We start from the raw sequence: 15,981 nt of genomic DNA on the forward strand, positions 1-15,981 counted from the left end.
TGTTGCAAGGGACCTTAAAGATCATCTAGTTCCAACCCCCCTGCCATGGGCAGGGACACCTTCCACTAGACCAGGTTGCTCAAAGCCCCATCCAACCTGGCCTTGAACACTTCCAGGGAGGGGGCATCCACAACTTCTCCGGGCAACCTGTTCCAGTGCCTCACCACCCTTATAGTGAAGAATTTCTTCCTTGTATCTAATCTGAATCTACTCTCTTTCAGTTTAAAGCCATTACCCCTTGTCCTATCACTCCATGCCCTTGTAAAAAGTCCCTCTCCAGCTTTCTCGTAGGCCCCCTTCAGATACTAGAAGGCTGCTATAAGGTATCCCTGGAGCCTTCTCTTCTCCAGGCTGAACAACCCCAACTCTCTTAGCCTGTCTTCATAGGAGAGGTGCTCCAACCCTCTGATCGTCTTCATGGCCCTCCTCTGGACTCACTCCAAGAGGTCCATGTCCTTCTTATGTTGGGGGCCCCAAGAGCTGAGCGCAGTACTCCAGGTGAGGTCTCGCGAGAGCAGAGTAGAGGGGGAGAATCACCTCCCTCAACCTGCTGGTCATGCTTCTTGTGATGCAGCCCAGGATACGCTGGCTTTGTGGCCTGCCAGCACACATTGCTGGGTCATGTTGAGCTTCTCCTCAACCAACACTCCCAGGTCCTTCTCCTCAGGGCTGCTATCAATCCATTCTCCCCTGAGCCTGTATTTGTGCTTGGGATTGCCCCGACCCATGTGTAGGGACTTGCACTTGGCCTTGTTGAACTTCATGAGGTTCTCAGGCCTGTCAAGGTCTCTCTGGATGGCATCCCTTCCCTCCAGCGTGTCGACCACACCACACAGCTTGGTGTTGTCAGAAAACTTGCTGAGGGTGCACTCAGTCCCACTGTCCTGTTGCTGACAAAGATGTTAAACAGTGCCAGTCCCATACCAACCCCTGAGGAACACCACTCTTCACTGGTCTCCACCTGGACATTGAGCCGTTGACCACAACTCTTTGAGGGCGACCATCCAGCCAATTCCTTATCCACTGAGTGGTCCATCCATCAAATCCATGTCTCTCCGTTTTAGAGACAAGGATTTACAAGTCATGCGGGACAGTGTCAAATGCTTTGCACAAGTCCAGGTAGATGATGTCAGTTGCTCTTCCCTTATCCACCAATGCTGTAACCCCGTCATAGAAGGCCACCAAATTTGTCAGACACGATTTCCTGTTAGTGAAGCCATGTTGGCTGTCATCAGTCACCTCCTTATTTTCCATGTGCCTTAGCATAGTTTCCAGGAGGATCTGCTCCATGATCTTGCTGGGCACAGAGGTGAGACTGACTGGCTTGTAGTTCCCTGGGTCTTCCTTTTTTCTGTTTTTAAAAATGGGGCTATTTTTCCCCTTTTCCAGTCAGTGGGAACTTCACCAGACTGCCACAACTTCTCAAATATGATGGATAGTAGCTTAGCAACTTCATCCGCCAGTTCCCTCAGGACCTGTGGATGCATCTCATCAGGTCCCATGGACTTGTGCACCTTCAGGTTCCTTAGATGGTCTCGAACCTGATCTTCTACAGTGGGTGGTTCTTCATTCTCTCAGTCCCTGCCTTTGCCTTCTGACTTGGGCGGTGTGGCTTCAGCACTTGCTGGTGAAGACTGAGGAAAAAAAGTTGTTGAGTACCTCAGCCTTCTCCATATCCCTGGTAACAAGGTCCCCCTTTTCCTTCTAGGGAGGGCCCACATTTTCCCTAGTCTTCCTTTTATCACCAATGTACTTATAGAAGCTTTTCTTGTTGCCCTTGATGTTCCTGGCCAGATTTAATTCTATCAGGGCTTTAGCTTTCCTAACCTGATCCCTGGCTGCTTGGACAATTTCTCTGTATTCCTCCCAGGCTACCTGTCTCTGCTTCCACCCTCTGTAGGCTTTCTTTTTGTGTTTGAGTTTCTCCAGGAGCTCCTTGTTCATCCATGCAGGCCTCCTGGTGTTTTTGCCTGACTACTTCTTTGCTGGTATGCATCGCTCCTGAGCTTGGAGGAGGTGATCCTTGAATATTAACCAGCTTTCTTGGGCCCCTCTTCCCTTCAGGGCTTTATCCCATGGTACTCTACCAAGCAGATCCCTGAAGTCTAAAGTCTGCTGTGTCCAGCAGCACTGTTGCCCGTGGAGTTACTGATGTGCTGGTTTCATCTCTTTTACGGAGCATATAACAACAAGCTGTAGCTATGTCTCTTCTGCCTCAGTTTTTCTTAATTCAGTGTTCCTATCCTGCAAATACAGTGCAAGGATGTGTTTGTTTGCAAGCTGATGTATCTTAAGGGTGGAAAACACGGTGTAAGTACTCTTATCAGATTTGACTTCTGGAGCATGTAATTGCTATTTGAAGTTTCAGCTTCATAGTTTGTATTAATTTGGCATCTTTAATAGTCTTTTAATTGCTTTGATTGTGCTTTGCAGATGATGGACTTCTAGTTAATGTGTACAAAAGTATTTTAAACACTGGCTTTGTGTAAGTGTTGCTAACCACTCACTTTTAAACATGGCATTTACAAAGGAGCTCACTTACATTACTATAGAGTATTAACTGATAAAGTGTTTGGTAATAATTTTGAAATTAGCCCATGCATGTACTTTTAGGCATTCTGTGATAGTAGCTGAAACTCTTCACTTGATAACATTTGTTTTGTAGTCTGTATCTGATCCTTATGAATTTGCAGATTGACTCCTAATCTGTCACTATTTACAGCTGTATTCTAACAGCTACCAATGTTAAATTTGGGCAGATACCTTCAGCTTTCAAGAGGTCTGCTTTTAGTACATGGTCAAAACCCAAGGCATTTTTGTTTGCTGTTGGCCAATTTAAATATACGTACAGGAGAGAGAAACTATATTCTCAGAAAACATTTGTATTGTGGTTTTGGGGCTTATTTGTTAATTTTCAAGTTTAGACAAAAATACCTTGTTGCAAATTTTACTGCTGATTCCACAAGTTCTCAGAAGATATTTAAGGAAAGTGTTCTTTTTGTCAAATATGTGGTTATAGCATGTGTTTACAGAGGAAAGTCCCATCTTAAGCAGACTTGCTGTATTTTTTTAATAACATACTAGGTATCTGAAGGCCCAATTCCTTTGTTGCTGTTTTCACACAGTTCAAACAAATGGATTCCACTTTGTATAAAGCTAGCAGTCACTGTAGTCCCAAAAAAGCCTACTCATGTTTCTTTTCTGGGTAAGGAAGATGCTCATGTAGTCATATTCAGCCAGTGGTCACTGTAGTCCCCAAAAAGCCTTCTGATGTTTCTTTTCTGGGTAAGGAGGATGTTCATATAATCATGTTCAGCCACATAGATTGTAGAAGGTGTGTGTATGCAGGTGTGGAGTAGGAGAAGGTCCCGTTCAGGTTTCTTCAGCTTTTTATTATGGCAGTGCTTTATTGCCTGATCAGTCTTAGTTGCTGGTGGCTTTTCTTGGCTGTGTTCACCTTCTATACAACAAACCTAAGTATAAATTTCTCCAATAGTGAGATACTCCCATAATTAGAATAATTTGGGTTGGAAGAGACCTCCGGAGATCATCTGGTACAACCTCCTGGTAAAAGCACGGCCAATTAGATCAGGTTTTTCATGACCATGTCCAGTCAAGATTATGAACTGACTCTGAAAACTTCTCTGAAGCGAGCTTTTATTAGTGATCCTTTTGCTGTGGCTTTATGCTTTCAGTATAGCATTAGTTTCCCCTATGAATTATACTGTTTGACACTTACCAGTTTATTCTGTCTGTCCATATGCCCTTTGTCATGGCAAATACTTTCTCATTTTGTTTTCCGTAGCTTTTGTAATTGTTGCTTTATATCTGGCTCATGGTACGAGTCCACAGCACTAGCTCCTGAAGATTCTTAATGGGGTTTTAATGACTGTAAGAGATTATGATGGATACAAAATCTTATCTTATGTCTTAGATGTCTGCAAGACTGACAACTTGAACCCTGCACGATGGAGGTGAGCTGCACTGCAGAGGCACTGTGTTTTGATTGCGACTCTGACCATGAATTGATGAGCTTGAATTTGTTGTTAGCATAGATCATGACTGATTGTGTCAAGAGAAGATAACTGTACATGTTACTAATATAATACTGAATTCAATTTGCGAATCTAAAGAAGTGAAAACCTTCCCTGTAAAGGACATTATGACATTGAACTTGATATCAGGAGGACAAGGACTGATGGCTGAATGAACTAAAAACACTTTAGTAAGACATTCCTCTCTCGAGCTTATCCCCTTTTGAGATCAGTATATAATTATAGTGAGTGTAATATAAACATAGTGAGAGACAGTTTAAAGAGTGGTGACAATATGAGTAAACAAGCAGAAGAGGAACGGGGGGCACAGACAAATGCAGTGACATACTTGTTCAGGATCATTGAGCAGTTAATTTCAGAGCTGGGAACAAAATGAGCTCCAGGCCAGAACCTGATTCGGCTGTCTCCCACGGATTTTGAGATCCAGAGGTGAAAAAAACTTCAGAAAAGAGTGAATACTAAAAGTACTAGATTGTAATCTAGTACTAATTGTCCTAGATTACAACCAAATGTAAAGCAATCTGATCTGCCAGTGAACTGCAGTGAAGATTATTAATTCCTTCAAATAATGTCTTTCCAGAAATTTTTTCAAATCAAGCTCTTAGCCAGAAAGTAAAAGCAGAATAAAACAAATTTCAGAATGCTCTAATTGAATACATTGAAATGAATGATTGAATTCAAACTTGAATTCATACTTTGTCAAAACATGCAATTTGTCCCCAATACTAGTTACAGTATCAGAGAGAGTAAAACGGAGAACTCGAATCCTGTTAAGCTTCCAAAGTAACTGCACTATGATACCTGTTTTTAAAAGAACTAATGCTTTTGAAAAAAAAAATCGGAATAGTTGAAGGTGCTGTTGAACTTGGCATACCAAATAAGGTCCAACTCTCTTACTGTTTTAAGTCTAAATATTTACTTTTTAAAACTTGGAACAAACCCCGGTTGATTTCTAAGGATTTAATGCTGTGTAAGAATGTGTGGTGGTTTTTTTTTTTTAAAGCCTGATGCATTTTTTTTCCTCAAAAGTGTTTTTCCATGAAAGTCTCAGAGATCAGTACACTGTTTTGAGTTAAATAGCAGCTGGTATGGTTATGGCCACACCTGAGCTGGATTTGTGGGTTATCTTTTCCAGCTGCTTGCGTTCCACTCTTTCTCTGATCTCAAGGTGTGCTGACACAACCATGTGTGCAGTTGCTCTTTAGCCTTTTGCCTGGGCTAAAATAGGCACTGCAAAGTGTTTTGGAGAATAATTCAGGTTGTGGGGGATGTCATCCCATCTTTGGATGTCATCCAGTAGAGTGCCCCCTGCTCCACGGTTAAAGCAGGACCACCATCAAGGTTAGTTCCAAGCTAGAGCTAAGGAAATCTTAAATTTTCACAAATGACAAATTTTGAGAAAGAAGACTAAGGAGCGATTATATGTTGGTGAATCTAAAGGTGGTAAGCCTTGGAAACGGTAAAGTAGGGAAGAGAAGGAGTAGTGACGTGCTGCTGCCGAGCTTTTCCTCTGGCTGCCTTGTAGCCAGAACAGCCTGTCTGCCCGCAGCTCTGAGTGGTCTGAAGTGTACTTGTTGCCAGTTGGATTTTATTTTTCCTGGACAGGTTCAGGAAAGGGATACCTGAATGCCCAACCTACTGTGACTCATTACTATATTTGAGCAAATAATTAAGCGTATTTCAGTATAAAAGCTTGTAAAGCGGATGTGGTGTGTGACAAGTGTGGATGTTGCTCTGCTGGAGTTTTTTCTAAGCATGCTGGAAGGACTCTACAGCATAAATTCCCTGGTCAGCAAGCAGGCAGGAGATCAGAAGGGCTTTTCTGATGGGTTCTTTCATACTGTTATTTTTTTCCTATAACTGTCTGCCTGTTTTCCAGCGCTTCAGGAACAAGACTTACTTTGTTGTTACGTTTTTAAACCCCAGCCATTTGTCTTCAAATTTGTTTTGGAAAATAGCCTACAGATGGATGAGCACAAAGAGCAAGATTGCATAAGCCCTGTTTTCCAAGGAAATCAGGCTTAAATAGCAAGTCTTTCAAATTAATTGATGTGGTGCTTTTTACTGAAGATGGCAGGCTCATCTCCCAGCTCTAGTTAGGGATCTATTCAACTTGTGGATAAAGTTTGGTTATATAAAATCGATCAAAAGTTTCTGAAGCTGCTTAAGAACAGCACAGGTGGGTTTTGTTTTCTTTTGTTTTTAATTTTCTGGCAATGCGGAGAACTGAGAAACATTCTGGGTACAAAGAAATCAAAATTGACACATTCTGATAATCTTTAGCAATGTCCCTCTTTCATCTTCCAGTTTTCTTCTATAAAAGACACAAAGCAACTAGGCAAGTTTTATTACTAAATACTAAATGTTAGCTTGTTTCCCTTTTTTCAGATGCTGTTTGGAACTGGGGAGTGACAAAAATCAAACCTGAAGAGATTCATAGCACTTCTGGTTCTCAGATTTGTAGTGCGTTCTTTTGGTTATATCAGTCAGCTCTTGCTTTGATAGTGACTTATGTGCATACTCTGTAATTACAAACTTTGTACTTACGAGTTTTACTGTGCTTGAAGACTGAGTTAGTCTGGAGGATTGCAGGTGTCCTTATAATATTGGTTAGGGGTTTGGTTTGGTTTGTTTGTTTTTGGTTTTGGGTTTGTGTTTTGTTTTTTTTTTTATGACTGACGAGAGTGGCCCTCTGGCTATAGCATAAAGCACAACAACTAGTACTTGTTAGTGGCTCTGAGAGAAAGGTGTTTGATCTGCCTACAGGAATGTGGCTTCTCGCCTTGATGTTGCCCTGTTGTCGTGTGACTGGTTGCTTTCCTCTTATATCCAGAGGGTGTAGACAAGTCATAAAGGTAAAAAGTGATAAAAAGTATAAAGTCATGATGTGTTAGAAGTTGTTTCAAAAACTTAATGATGAAAAAAGGCTGATGGAGTGTCTGACTTTACGTTGTTCCCAATGCTAAAACCTGCAACCTGTGAAGAAGAGATCTTGTCTCTTCAGTGGAGAAGATCTGAAATGTTAAACAGCTGAAAACTTAAGTAGATATTGTTGTGATGAAATCTGCTTCATATTTTGAGTTGGAAAAATGAGCATGAGGAAATTGTTATGTAAGACTTTTTTTTTTAAAAATGCCAAAGGGGATGCAGAGGAATAGTGAACTATGTCAGTGAAGATCCAACTTAAGAATGTGAGATTTCAGTGAAATAAATTTCAAGACTAAAGAATAAATGTGAGGTTTTATATTTATTCTGTATCTTCTCTCCCCTTGCCAGTAGTAGTTAATAAAAAGTCTGTTGTTCCTTCTGTCTAGAAACTTTCCACTTTATATTTTTAACTCCGAACAAAGTGTCAATGACAGAAAAAAATCTTTCTTTGACTCATGAAAGACTTTTCCTAATTTTGTAGCTTTAGAAAGGATCAGCTAGTCTGGCTTGGTAAAGTAGGGAAGAATCCTGCACCATTCAGGATTTCTTTTAGCAGATGCCTGCTTCAAATCTAGTAGCAGTGGACTGTCCTAAAAGAAAACTGAACTAAGGAGTAATCGCTGTATTATTGTTGCAGACTGTGAATGTCTTGGCACTGTCAGAGCAGACAGAAAAAGCCCTTCTGTCGGATTTACCTTTGTGCCAGGCAAGGAGAGCTGGAGGTGGTCTGTCCGCAGCAATTCAGCTCGACAGCCAGCACAAGAACAGAGAGAATGGTGGAGTCCAGTCCAGCCGTGTCTTGCTCATTAGGGTTTTTTCTACTGGAGACCAACAGATTAAATGACACCTGAAAATGAACTAAGCAGCGCTGTTTGGGATGTGCTTTGAAAATGACTGCCTCTAAAGAGTACTTGCTTACTTAAAACAGATGTCAGTATAGTTGCCTATTTGCTGTTCAACCTGACGGCAAGGGGCCAGTGCAGTCTCCTCTGCTTGGTTGTAAAGCTTGACTTGAGAGTCAGCTAACTGTAGAGGTTTTTCCTACCTCCATTCCCCAAGCGAATGGAGAAGATCAGTCATTGATGAGAACATCTAAAGAGATGGCTTACTGATTATGATTTTGAGATTGCTAGTTGATCCTTGATGGCTATTATATGGTCAGTGCAATTTTAGGTCAGAATGCCTCTCCTGATTGTGGAGTTTGATCTTTGATACTGGTGCCAGCTGTTGATGTTGCTGTATTAGATTTCAGCAGTGTGAAGAAACGTAATCCAATCCAATGTCCAACAATGTCATAAGGAAGAGAAGTCAAGCCTCATTCACATGCATTTTTCAGGCCCAATACAGATCTGGAAACTGTAGGGGAACAGAGAAAAAGCTAAGGAGGCTTATTTATTGATCATCAAACAGATGAAAAACTCTGTGCAATAGAATGCAGTTTTTTTGTTGTTGATTTGGGGGGTGCGTGTGTGGCTTTTCAGCATGTTTAAATTGACCATGTTTCCAGTGTTCCTCAGATTTCGACTTCGTACATATCAGAGGCAGAGGAGGTGTTTGCTAGTAATAAAGTGGACTACGTGGATCTCTCCAGCTTTCAGCTAGGTTTAAGGCCAGTGTTTTTCCTCTTAAAATTTGAAAGTGCTGTCACTGCAGACCTTAGGGTGAGAATGAAGCACTCAGCATCTCAGATTAGAAGCTTTTAGAATAAAGCTGGTCAATTATTTATCATGACACTTGTACTGTGTCTTCTGCAGTGTAGCCTCGGGCTTGTAGGCAAGGCTGCAATATAAATGATAGTGTTAATATATTTGTTCTCCGTATTGATAGGTTTGCTGACAGTCAGGCACCTGGAGAGCTGCCATTCTGTGTTAGCAAGTGTAAGCATGCCAGTTTAGGCAAGATACTACTTGTGCATGTGATGATCTCTTTACAATGGGGCTGCTTAGATGAGCTTTTTACTGTGATGAAGCTGTGTAATATTGGGAGCAGGCTCTTCTGTTAAGAGAGGCTGGATTTACTAGGACTTAAGTGTCTTAATCTGCTGCAGTCTGACTGTATGCTTCAGCAGATTTTTGGGAAGGGTGTGAATGATTAGCAGCTTCACGAATTTAGTTGAATCAGTAGTTGAAATGATAGTTAATTAAATGTGTCAGCTTTAAAAGCACTCAAGAGTAATATCCAGTGCAAACACAGAATAATAAAGTTGGGCCTGTGTTAGAACAACCAACTGGCAACAACACATAACAAAAATCCTTATCCCGAAGGACTTCCTGTATGCCTGGAACTACCTTAAATGATAGTGGAAATTAGAACACAGAGAAATACTACTTCCTTCCAACATTGCTTCTTTGCTGAGATGTGTCACTTAATACCATCATTAAATTCATACCTCTGAATAATTTAAATAAAATGCCCAGAATCCTGACAGGACAGTCCAATGCTTGCCCAGACTGGGAGCTGACAGCCTGCAGCTGGGTTGTGGTGTCTTGTCATGTTTAATGGGGAGGTGAGGTCCTAACTGGACATCTTACTTTTCTGATCCACACAAAGGAACATGTCTCTTGTGACAAGTAAACTGTATTTTTAGGGCACAATATTTATATAGTAAAAATTGCAGTTGACAGTCTGTCATGTCCTAATTATTTCTTTTGACGCCTCTTCAGACCATCGTTACTTATTAGACATAATAGTGGACATGGCTATGTTATGTCAAGCTTTTTTTTTTTTTTTTACCCCCCTCCTTTTTTCATAAGGTGGGAAAACTCTAATTTCTGTGCCTGGATAAAAGTTGATATAATAATCTTTGATGCACTGCTTTGCTTGCTTTTCCCTCAACAATTAATAAAAGCTTATAAAGTAACCTTGTTCTCCAGAGAGGCTGACCCTTTTCATATAGAACTTGATGAATTGGAAACTGGATTATAATGTACAGGGTAGATGCCAATAGAATCTGCATTTGGCTGCTGATTTGAAGGTTCTGGAAATACAAACCTAGATTTTTAAAAAGTTATAAAAGAAAGGAAGAAAGCAGTTCTGCTTTTTCCACCTAGTAGAAATGTCTGCAACTGCAATCTTGCCTCTTACATGGTTACATTTATTTTTTTAAACATACCACACAGTCTGAGATTAAGTTTTCCTACTTCAAGGCAGGCATTTTTTGAGAGATGGGAAGGATTGTCCCCTCTCTCCCAGTGTGAAAATATTTTCTGTTCAGAAACATCATCTTCTGTTGTTTTGACCTGATTTTCTTTCACATGTGTGCAGTGACCATGTGTAGTGGTTATGCCTCATCTCATACAATAATCCCAAAATGTTGATGGAAAAGCATTACAGTTTCTCTGCGTGGTCTTTTTTTTTTTTTTGGTGTTTGTTTTATTTATGGGGTTTTTTAGTGAAAAGGTGATGCGTGCCTTTGTCCGTAAGCAAATTCTGCAGCAGTGGATGTGGAGTGTTATCAGTCATTTGTTGAGTGCAGTTATTTTTATCTCTGTCCATTTCCAGGAATGCGTGTCTACCACTACTGATACAAAAAATGAGCAAAACCCTGATAATGTGTGTATGATTTGGGCTTCTGAAACTTAAAAACTTCTGACTTCCCCCCCACCGCCATGTAATTGCAAATCAGATGCACATCCACTGAAGCCCAGTGGGATTGCACAGGAAAAACGGACCTCTTGGTTGAAATTACCCAGTGACTAGGTTTTACTTGATCTTTCAGTATTCTCTAAACTTCTGATTGGAAACCCCAAGCAACCCCAACCCCTGATGTATTTTCAGGAGGAAAAAGAAAGGCATTATAGCATGCTTCCAGCGGACATATTTAGCTAGTTTTCTGTGTGCGTGTATAACTTTGACCTTCTACTCAGTTAGGAAGTAGACCCTACTTGACCCACATGTGCGTTTGTAAGTGGATTTTTTATGAATGTTTTCCGCATCAGGTGGCATTTGCAGCTTTCGCACCACACAGCCATAGTTTTATGGCCTTCAGTTCTATGCCACTTTTGTTTAACAACCTTAATTGATTTTTGCAAAGTGTTCATGGCTGACTGACTCCCTCAGTCTTTCTGGAGTGGTACAGTGCATGGGATTATCCGTGTGTAACACAGTGGAGCCTGGTACTTGGATGAACAAGCGTTCCCGCTGTACTTCTGCTTGGTTGGCACAGAGACCGCTGTGTCTGTATGGACCCGGGGATGCCTCATTCACCAGAGGAGCCTGCTCGGGAGAGGGAGCTGGCTCCTTGTACATGAGCGTGCAACTTGTTTTCTCTTTTTCTCCCAGCCATGTCTCAAGCCGTGCAGACAAATGGGACGCAACCTTTAAGCAAAACATGGGAGCTCAGTTTGTACGAATTGCAAAGAACGCCTCAGGTAATACATGTTGAAGACCTGGCCTTCATGGCAAGGCTCTTTTTTATACTTTTTAGAACGTTAAGCTTGATGTCTAATATTTTCTTTTTCCTTTAGGAGTGTTAACTGCCTATTTTAAATGATAGTATATGTTAAAAAAATCCTCCCAAAACAAAACCTGTCTTATAATATTAGAAAAATAAATTGATGTTTGATCTTTATTTCTTTTTTCCTTCCTTTCGCAGTATGTGTGTGTGTGTGTGTTTGATGTGGTTGTGTATGTGTCTTGTTTTGTCTTTTTACTGTGTTTCTCTTTAAAAGAATAGTAAAACATGCAATCTCTGTGAGGAAGTTACTAAATTCCATTAAAGAACTTTATTTTACGCTAGGAAGCAATCACTGATGGCTTGGAAATAGTGGTGTCACCAAGGAGCCTGCACAGTGAACTGATGTGTCCCATCTGTTTGGATATGTTAAAAAACACCATGACGACAAAAGAATGTTTGCATCGGTTCTGTGCTGACTGTATTATTACAGCCCTCAGGAGTGGGTATGTAAATATTATTACAGAGAAAAGGGATTTCACTTAAGATGAAAATGTGATCAAGAAAATCCTTCACGTCCTGGGTGTTGATGTGGAACAGTTACATGCCTGTGCACTGCAAGTTTCTGAATGTGTAGCACACCTTTCATATTTCATTCTTGTGTTCAGCCTTCTGTGGCAGACCAGATCTGTTTTTTTCCTCATATGAAAAATCATCCCATAACTTTGTTTCTTGCAAGGAGTTGAAAACCTCCTTTCTCTTTTTTTTTTCAATCCAGTAACAGCAAAACAAAAATACACTACATTACTTACAAAAATGAGTCTCATTTCCCTTATTCTTCCTTTTCCTAATAATAAATTGCAAATTGTGTGGCCTTTCAGTAGTCGTCCTTCTTCCAAGCTTCACTACTGAAACAACCTATGCTAAAGTACAAATATTTTTTCTTGTATTCTTCAGCTACGAGTTCATATTTTCCTAAAAGCAATAGAATTCTGAGGTAACCAACAGCAATTAAGTCAATGATGTGAATATCTATTTCTGATAATGGTAATTACCTGTGTTCAGAGGTCACACTTAATTTGCTGTGCCTTTGTAAATTCTGATGAGTAATTAGCAAAAATACATTAGAAGGAAACAAGAAAACCATCAGGAGTAAAGATGCCAGTGTTTCAGATATTGAGGCCTCTTCCTCTTACAGGAAAAAATTGTGTGAACCTGACATCGTAGTTAAATGAGAACAAAATGGTAGGAAGGACAAGACTGTTTTAGTTTTCCCGGTAATTAGTGCTTGAACTATAGAATAGGTTCCTTAATCTCTGTTTTGTCCTGCGAGTGCTAGGAAGGACTATGCTTTAATATCATTCCCACTAGACATGCATTTTTTCTAGGTGAAAATCCATGCAGAGAGTTAAGGGAAGAACCGTTTTGCAGAGTGGAACTTTTGAACTCTTCAGTCTAAATACAGTTTGCTCAAACATACTTTAAAAAAAAATTAAGCAGGGAGATAAATGTTTGGCGGTTTTGTTTAAATATCTGGAAATACCTGATCTGTCAAAAGATAGAAGCCTCATTCCAGATTTACTGTAAATATTGCATTTGGGTGAGCACTTTGACTAAGAATTGCAGCATTAGGGCAGACTTTTGTTATTGCTGGAGAGTTAGTATTGTTTTCTCCATTCTTTTTTCATGTCCAGCAACAAAGAATGTCCCACATGTCGTAAAAAGCTAGTTTCAAAAAGATCACTGAGACCAGATCCCAATTTTGATGCTCTCATCAGTAAAATTTATCCAAGCCGAGATGAATATGAAGCTCATCAGGAGAGAGTGCTAGCAAGAATCAGCAAGCACAATAACCAGCAAGCTTTAAGTCACAGCATTGAGGAAGGCTTAAAGATTCAGGCTATGAACAGGTATGTAATCCACATAATTTGTCCACATGTAACCTTGTTTGCCTTAACACTAAAAATACACCGTTTGTCCTCACTCCCTGTATAGCTTGAGATTCCCCTTCTCTCCTCTGAAATCTACCAAAATAATTTTTAACCTTTGGCAAACAATTTTTAACCTACTAATAGAAACCTTTGTATCACTCCCTGCAACTTCTATGGCAGCCTGATGTAGACAGCAAATTTCAGCTTCACTTTACCAAATTATGGCTATCATGTCTTGGGTAATAAACTGTGATCAATGAATCCTGTACCAACATATTACCATTACATGCAAGTAAATGCACATAATGCTAGAACGTAGGTTGTAATTGCAACTGAATTCACAAGGCTGGAATATATGGTGTTTACACAGTATTGAAATTCTGGGTGTGCATTTAAACCTAAGAGATCCAGCTGGGAAAGAGGCCCCAGACTTTATGTTGTGGTGAAGCATGGTGTGATTTATATTTTTAATCACATGTGGATTCATATTTAGATTAAAATAATGGTTTGAAATTGTCTGAAAAAATAAAAATAATTGTACGAAGTTAAAAAAAAGATCTTAAAACATGTCTAAAAGGTGTTCGAGGGATAGGAAAAAATCCATAGTCTTGTCTATCAGTATCTTTTTGTAAGAAAGAACGAATTTTTTTTTTAAACTTTAAATATCTCTGAAACGTTTAGTGCTTGTGTGTGCATATGTCTAACTTCTGGCATGACGGATGCTGGGAGAGGGAGGAGTTGTACAAGCATCGTGGGCCTGTACATTGGGTGAATTCTGAATGTGGGTTAGCATTTATTTCCACCTATTTCTGATCAGGCTACAGAGGGGAAAGAAACAACAGATTGAGAATGGTAGTGGAGCAGAAGATAATGGTGACAGTTCACACTGTAGCAATGCCTCAACACACAGTAATCAGGAAGCGGGGCCTAGTAATAAAAGGACCAAAACATCGGATGATTCTGGACTAGAACTGGACAATAACAACACAACTGTGGCAATAGACCCCGTAATGGATGGTGCTAGTGAAATTGAATTAGTCTTCAGGCCTCATCCGACCCTCATGGAGAACGATGACAGTGCACAGACAAGGTAAATGTCTTCTATTCCTCTTCATGTATTCTGCCGTTATTTTCTGTTGCTTTTGTTTTCTATCACTCCTTGGGGCTTTTAAAATCAATTTACTTTGGTCATACCACGTCCTGTTTAACCATATGTACTCTTTCCCTCTTTCCATTGCAAGTTAGGTAGATGGTACTGCTCAACTATTATCAAGAATGCAGTAACAATCTGTTTTAAGCCTTTGATCACAAATAAAGATTTTTAAGTGTTTCTAGCATTGCAGTTCACAGTAGGTACTAGGATGATGGTATAATATCAGCCCCTTTATACTTATTATAAGATTCTTTGGGAATAAACAAACTGTGCATAAGTGTCAGCAGTTTTTAGAGCAGCTTTGTGTCAGCGGGATTTGTCGGCTGGAAGCTTTTCCTGGCATTTTTTTCAGGATCCAGTCCAAGCACAGACTGCAAATTTTGGATCAGAGCAATGAGCAGTCTCATGGAGTTTCGTTAGACTTCTTCCTGCCTTTCTCTCTTGATGAGACATCCCTCTGTAGTGCCTATAAATATTATAAGTTTCAGCCAGCTTTTCTTTTTTGTTTGGAATTGCAAGGGAGTTCTGGGGCTTGTTCTGAAAGGCAAAGAGAAAGCTAAGCTTCTGGGAGAGGCCTCTGCAGCATTCATGTCAGCCTTTAATTCTTGCATGAAGAACTGAAGTGAGAACAGATAGTGAGACAATAAGGAAGAGTAACTTTAATGAGGTGCAGAGTGTCATGTGTATAGCTCTTGCACCTTATGGCTTTCTGTCCAGGCACTTCAGAGTGTATCTATGCTCAGAAGATTTCAGCAGTTTGTGAGTAGTTCTCAAAACCCCTTGACAACCTGTTGTTGTTAGATTTTTTCATTTCGAGCAGATGACAGGGCAGTGCTGTCTTCTCTCTACAAAGAGCAGGAGGGCCTGTGGGAGAAGTGTCAAAAAGATGTAAGGGCACTTTGGAACAATATCATTTGGTGAGCTGCTTGCATGTCTTGGGTGCAATTAATATTCTTGTTTGTAAACTGCCTTTAAAGGCCTTGTCACACTTGATGCTTAATATTTGGGGGTGTTCCAGATGTCTTTTTCCCATACCTGAAACTCAAACGTCTTTGATTATCTTTGTGGTTGTTGCCACAGATACATCAAGACCTCAGGCAATGCTACCGTTGATCACTTGTCCAAGTACCTAGCTGTGAGATTGGCTTTGGAGGAGCTTCGTAGCAAAGGAGAATCAAACCAGATGAACCTTGACACGGCCAGTGAGAAGCAGTATACCATTTACATTGCTACCGCCAATGGGCAGTTCACTGTAAGTACTGAACTTCTGTCTAAGAGTAAAACTGAGCATCAATACATCTTTGATACAGATTTGATTAAAACCCACTCAGCTGGACTTTTCCTGAGTTGGCTTAGAGATAAAATTCATGGCACCAGGTTGTTTATTTAGAAGCAGATCAGTTCCTTTGTGGGAAAATGTATACAGCAAAAGCTTGGTTAGTAGAAAAAGAGGCATATAAATTACTTGGGAAAAATCCAGTGATACTAGCAACTACTAGCTGACTTATGCCATTATTTTAC

At 40.2% G+C, this 15,981-nt stretch overlaps 1 protein-coding gene across 5 annotated transcripts in view; it reads left to right on the forward strand.

Annotated features, from left to right (window-relative positions):
- RNF2 (ring finger protein 2) overlaps positions 1-15,981 on the forward strand; it is a 28,228-nt gene that overhangs the window by 9,175 nt on the left and 3,072 nt on the right. For 4 of the 5 annotated variants that reach the window (XM_072867765.1, XM_072867764.1, XM_072867767.1 and 1 more), the window contains exons 2-6: positions 11,265-11,353; positions 11,722-11,882; positions 13,071-13,286; positions 14,125-14,397; positions 15,541-15,712. In XM_072867765.1, the coding sequence (XP_072723866.1) occupies positions 11,267-11,353; positions 11,722-11,882; positions 13,071-13,286; positions 14,125-14,397; positions 15,541-15,712 (909 nt within the window). In that variant the 5' untranslated portion in view covers positions 11,265-11,266. Of the gene's footprint in view, positions 1-3,958; positions 3,975-11,264; positions 11,354-11,721; positions 11,883-13,070; positions 13,287-14,124; positions 14,398-15,540; positions 15,713-15,981 lie in introns of those variants that run through there. The other variant, XM_072867768.1, reaches the window with a different exon arrangement.

The sequence above is a fragment of the Ciconia boyciana genome, chromosome 7, assembly GCF_034638445.1.
Source record: "Ciconia boyciana chromosome 7, ASM3463844v1, whole genome shotgun sequence".
In the NCBI taxonomy this organism is placed as follows: Eukaryota; Metazoa; Chordata; class Aves; order Ciconiiformes; family Ciconiidae; genus Ciconia; species Ciconia boyciana.